The 6,000-nt window shown below is 47.6% G+C and overlaps 1 protein-coding gene across 1 annotated transcript; it reads right to left on the reverse strand.

Moving 5' to 3' along the window:
* Positions 1 to 2,293: 2,293 nt before the first annotated feature.
* Positions 2,294 to 2,992, reverse strand: METBIDRAFT_10894 (ribulose-phosphate 3-epimerase; the record flags this gene model as incomplete). The annotated part of the gene is made up of 1 exon (XM_018853876.1): positions 2,294 to 2,992. One exon carries the CDS (start codon positions 2,990 to 2,992, stop codon positions 2,294 to 2,296), a length of 699 nt encoding a protein of 232 aa, XP_018712486.1.
* Positions 2,993 to 6,000: the final 3,008 nt, after the last annotated feature.

Below are 6,000 nucleotides of genomic sequence, written 5' to 3' on the forward strand. Positions count from 1 at the left end.
GATTTGTGGCAGTTCTCTGGCTATGGACTTGACTATAGGAAACGACGAGGTGCCGAACCTGAATGTAGTCAGCAATGGTATGGGCATGGCTTTCGAATCTATTGATGAGAAAGATCTGGAACTCAGCCAAGAATACACTCAGAATTCGCTCCAAGAATCTCCCCAAGACGCGGGAGAGGAAATGGGCTCCAAACATGTCGGAACTAACGTTGAAATATCTGATATTTTGGTATCTAATATTTCTGATGATGGTTGGATAGTTCAAGGCAGGAAACGCAGAAATTCTCGGAAAAGATCTGAACGGAGCGTCACCATGGCGACAACAACGGGATCAATCCTGACCGATCAGAAGGTTTTCTTGGGGTCAAACCCATCAATGAAACAGCCCTCCTCTAAATCTAATCCTTTTCTGGTGTTGGCCGAAATAAGCGAAGAAGATTTTCAAAAAGCCCCACCAAGAAGATATTCATGTCTCAGAACCTGAGACAATTGCTGGCCACTGGGTCAATGGACAGCGCCGTGCTACTAATTTGATTGCCACATCGCTCGTAGACTGATGAACGACGGTTGAAACAGGCCGCAATTTCTATTTGTTTTGAAAACAAAGAAATCAAAGAAAAAAAAAAATCAAAAAAAACAAAAAAGATCAAAAAAAATCAAAAAAATACATCGGTGTGGTCTTCGCCTCTTCGATGTTTTCTCCACTCGTAAGATATACAGGAATAAACAGAACTCTACATTTACAAAGCACTAGCAAGTCTTGATGCTGGATCATAAGCAATACGGAGCCCTTCTCATATTCATAAAGGTTGCAAATGTTGCTCCATAATAATATGTTGTATTGATAATCTTTCTGTGTATGAGTTTCCGTCTTCGATTTGAGTAGCAGGCAGATTTAGTGCTGAGAAGCGTAGATCTTTTGAGTTCAAGTAAACCTTCGGAGATCAGGGAAACAGCACTTGAAAATGCAGAGAAAGCTTTGGTTAAATTGAAAATAGTACTTGTTTGATTTCCGTAAACGACTTTCTCATATTGTGGACTTGAAAGAGCATAACAAGCGTAGCAGAGTTCTCGCCCTCAGTAGCTATAGTTCACAATCGAATGATTTGTAGTTCTTCCTGAAAGCCTGCCTCAATATAACTGTTTTCAACGGATACAATAATTAGAAACACCCCTGGTCGAACCCAACTTTTCTATCAGCTAAAGAGCCGTGAATTTGGCCCTCTTGAACATTGGATTATGCCCGCTATCTTCGTGATGTCGTGCTGATGGATTATTTTATCATAAGATCAACGCTTCATTAGAGAGTTTTCAAACTCAAACGGCCCGCAGTCAAATCATTTGAGTATTAGTTCTGAAACCAGCTCTTAGATCTGAATACCGAAGCACCGGCTAATTCAAGTATTTAGTGCAGAGAGCAAGTACATCAAATACAGTCTATTGTTTAAACATTGCATCTGCACACATTCAGATACTTGTTTTCAGAACCTTCCCAAAGAAAAAAGACTATTGAAAACCAACAAGTTATCGCATTGTCCCTATTTGCATTATCAACCCCTTCAAAGTTGAAATCACCTTTTAATTTCAACATAACCTTACCAATGTAACATGATTGCGCCACTAATACCCAATCTATATGAGTATTTGGAGTTTGGCGATGAGCAGGGTCTATGCTTTAGCAGGGGTCAAGACAGCGCAATTATTCCTCATTGTTTCAGCCCCTGGTTATATTGATTTTTTGGCTCGATCTCTTTCGTTTTTCATGGTGGACAACTCTATGGTGGTAGGCTTGAAACGCACATAAGTTCAATTAACTGGCTTTGTCTGACATTTTGCACAGCTCAAATGAAATCTTGGGAGCGTCTCTTGCCCACATATCCGAGCCAATCGAACATGTAGAGGCCCATTTCAACTTTCGTTTACCATCAGAAAGAAACACGGGCTTTGTAAGATTCGGCAATAAACACGGACACGTCTCTGCCGGCAAAAGCCAGCACTTGCCACCGCCGGGCACGAACAGTGTCCTTGTCCTATATCTGACCCTGGCCGAACCAGGCCGTCTCCACCTTTGATGCGCATCAATCGAGCCCGTCACTCAGCACTGCCGATCTCTCTCAGATCAATGCCCACACCCACACTGCCGTCTCAACTCCAATGCACACCGCTCTACCGTCTCAGATCAAGTGCACGCCACTCGCCAGCTACGGCCGACACAGCCCCTCAGATGTCGTCTCTACGCAATGTCAACACACGCGGCGTCTCTGGCGCTCCACACCGCCGCACCACCGCCGCACTACTCGCCGGTGTAGATGCCCTTTTCCCGCAAGCGCGCGTTGACCGTGTCCCGCATGTACGCGATGAACTCGGCCGGCTCCGGCGCAGAGAAGCACGACGTGCCCGCCACAATCACGTTGGCGCCGGCGTCCGCGGCAACAGGCACGGTGTCCCTGCCCAAGCCGCCGTCCACCTGGATGTCCAAGTGCGGGAAGCGCGCGCGCAACTGCGCCACCTTGGGCATCATGGCCGCCATGAACTTCTGGCCGCCGAAGCCGGGCTCCACGGTCATGACTAGCACCATGTCCAACAGGGCGCCCAACTCGTCGACCACGTCCGCGGCGGTGCCCGGCTTGACGGCGCACGCGGCGCGCATGCCGTGCAGCTTGATGAGCTTGATCAAGTCGGCGGGGTTGGCCGTGGACTCGTAGTGGAACGTGAACTGGTCGCCGCCGGCCTGCGCGATCTCCGGCACCCACTGTTCCGGGCACGCCACCATCATGTGGCAGTCGAAAAACGTGTTTGTGGCCTTGCGCGGGATGTGCCTGCGCAAGCTGGCCACCACGGGCGGGCCCATGGAGATGTTGGGCACGAAGTTGCCGTCCATGACGTCGATGTGGAGCCAGTCGGCGCCCAGCGCGTACATGCGGCGGCACTCACAGCCCAAGTTGGCGAAGTCGGACGCGAGGATGGAGGGCGCGATGATGGCTTGGACCATGGTGGGATCTGGATGGGAAAAAGGGGGGAAAAAGGGGGGAAAAAGGGGGGAATGGGGGAAAAGAGGGAGGAGTTGAGGGTGGTTTGGAGAACCGGCGGGGGAGTTGGCGCCAGTGCGCGGCGCCGGTTGCTGGGGCCAGTTTTTGGGGCCCGTTTTTGGGGCCCTTTTTTGGGGCCGGTTCGCGGCCCTCAATAGCGGGCCTGGAAATGTCCTGGATGGTCCGATGATAAGGCCCTGTGGTCCGGTGTGACGGCGCAACAAAAAAAAAAAAGAACGGAGTGGTCCATGATGGACAGCCAGCTGATAGCCCAGCGCACTGGCTGGACTGGCCAAAGTGACGGCCCAAAGATGGCCCAAAGATGGCCCAAAGATGGCCCAATATGATGGGTCCATGGTCCCGCGCTCTGACTGAACTGGCCCAATTTAGTCCTCCAATGTAGCCCCGCCCCGAGCCCTACTTTTTCCCGTTTGGGTGGATTTTTTTTTTCGAGCCTGATTTCAAGCCCCGGCTCAGGGTCCCGGCATCGAGCCAATTCGCGGCCTCCTTCCATGTCCAATCTGCCCCATTTCCAGGGCCCGGCCTGGCTTGATATCCACGTGTTCAGCCCAACGCCAGGGGCGCCCAGAGTCGCGTCGACTTGGCCCGCACCGCCAGACCCATAGGTCGAGGGAAGATTTCGGGGCCCGATGTGCCCTATTATAGTGCCCCAATAGAGTGCCAATGTCTGTACAAGAAAATACCCAATAAAGAGTCCCAAAAAATGCTCGAATCTAGTGCCCTGATTAAGTGCCCTGATTAAGTGCCCTACTTGAGTGCCCTACTTGAGTGCCCTACTTGAGTGCCCTACTTTAGTGCCCCACTTTAGTGCCCTACTTTAGTGCCCTACTTTAGTGCCCTACTTTAGTGCCCTATGTTAGTGCGCTAATTGAGTGCTCAAAAATAGTGTCCCAACACAATTCTCGAATCCGACGCCCGAATCCGATGCCATACTTCAGTGCCCTGGGTATTGCCCTGGGATAGTGCCCCAATATAATTCCCAATATATAATGCCCAATATAGAGCCGCAATACGATGCCCTAATATAGTGCCCGAGCTCAGTGCCCTATTTTAGTGCCCCAATTCAGGGCCCGGACTTAGTGCTCTGGCTTATTGCTCTAGGTTCCTAATTCAGTACCCTGATTCAGTGCCCCACTTTAGTGCCCTAATATAGATCCCCGTAGTGCCCTAATATAGTGCCTTATTATACTGACCCAATTTTAGTGCCCACCAAAGGCACTAAATTATACAATGAATACATATAAAACCTTTAAACAACTCCCATCCACGTACCAAGTGTCGAAACTCGGCCCGTCGCCTTCTGTTAGTCACGGCCTCATGGTTCTCTTGGCCCGTATCTGTGTACGTATTGGACATCACGTCATCGTCCTAGGATATGTCTACTGTAATAGTCGCTATAACCCAGATGGTTGTATTGGAGTTAAGGAGCCCACTTCCTGCGACTCGCCACGGCTTTTAGTGTAGACCTTGAAAATCGTGGGGAGGAGCCATAATAATTTTGTTAAGTTCCGCGTCTCTCTTAAGTGCACAGGACTGAATTCCCATTAAAAAATTGGGAATTTATTATTCGCAATCTAACCCCCAATTTAACACCCATTCAACGCCCAATTTATCACCCCACTTTAGCATTCATTGAGCACCCAATTTAACACCCATTAACTCATTTAACACCCATTTAGCACCTAATTTAGCACCTCATCTAGCATCTAATTTAACACCCTATCTAACACCCAGTTTAACACCCAAATTAACACCAAAGTTAGCACCAAAGTTAGCACCAAAGTTAGCACCAAAGTTAGCACCCAACTTAGCACCCAACTTAGCACCCAATGTAACGCCCAACTTAGCGCTCAATCCAGCATCCAATTTAGCACCGAATATAACACCCCATCTTGCACCCGATTTACACCAATTCAACACCCAATTTATCACCCGACTTTAGCATCTATTGAGCACTCAATTTAACACCCATTAAACTCATTCAACACCCATTTAACACCAATTTAACACCCATTCATCATCTATTTATCACCCAATTTAGCATCCAGTTTGGCATCCAGTTTAACACCCAGTTTTGCAGTTTAGCCCTCAGTTCAGCATCCAGTTCAGCATCCATTTAGCACCCAAGTAAACACACATTTAGCACCCATTTCAGCACACATGTAGCACTCAATTTAGTACCCAGCTTAGCACCCAGTTCAGCATCCATCAACATCCATCAACATCCTGTCTAACACTCAAATTAACATCCATTTAGCACTTCACTTAACACGCAATCAAACACCCAAATTAGCCCTCAATCCAGCATCAAATTAAGCACCTAACTTAACACCCTATCTAACACCCATTTGACGCCCTATTTAACTCCCAATTTATCACTCAATTTATCACCCACTGAACACCCATTTAACACCCGATTTAACACCCATTTATCACGCCACTTTAGCATTCATTGAGCACCCAATTTAACACCCATTTAACTCATTCAACACCCATTTAGCACCTAATTTAACACCCTATCTAGCACCCAATTTAACACCAGAGTTAGCACTCAAGTTAGCACCCAAGCTAGCACCCGGTTTAGCACCCAATGTAACGCCCAATTTAGCACTCAATCGAGCATCCAATTTAACACCCTATCTAACACCAATTTATTACTCATTTATCACCCAATTTAACACCAATCTAACACCAATTTATCACCCATTTAACCACAATTAAACACCCATTCAACACCCATTCAACACCCATTTAACCACAATTCAACACCCATCTAACACCCATTTATCACCCATTTATCACCCTTTTAACACCAATTTATCACCCATCTAACACCCATTTATCACCCATTTATCACCCATTTAACACCAATTCATCACCTATTTACCACCCATTCAACACCCATTCAACACCCATTCAACACCCATTTAACCACAATTCAACACCCATC

Source organism: Metschnikowia bicuspidata, assembly GCF_001664035.1.
Source record: "Metschnikowia bicuspidata var. bicuspidata NRRL YB-4993 chromosome Unknown METBIscaffold_2, whole genome shotgun sequence".
In the NCBI taxonomy this organism is placed as follows: domain Eukaryota; kingdom Fungi; phylum Ascomycota; class Pichiomycetes; order Serinales; family Metschnikowiaceae; genus Metschnikowia; species Metschnikowia bicuspidata.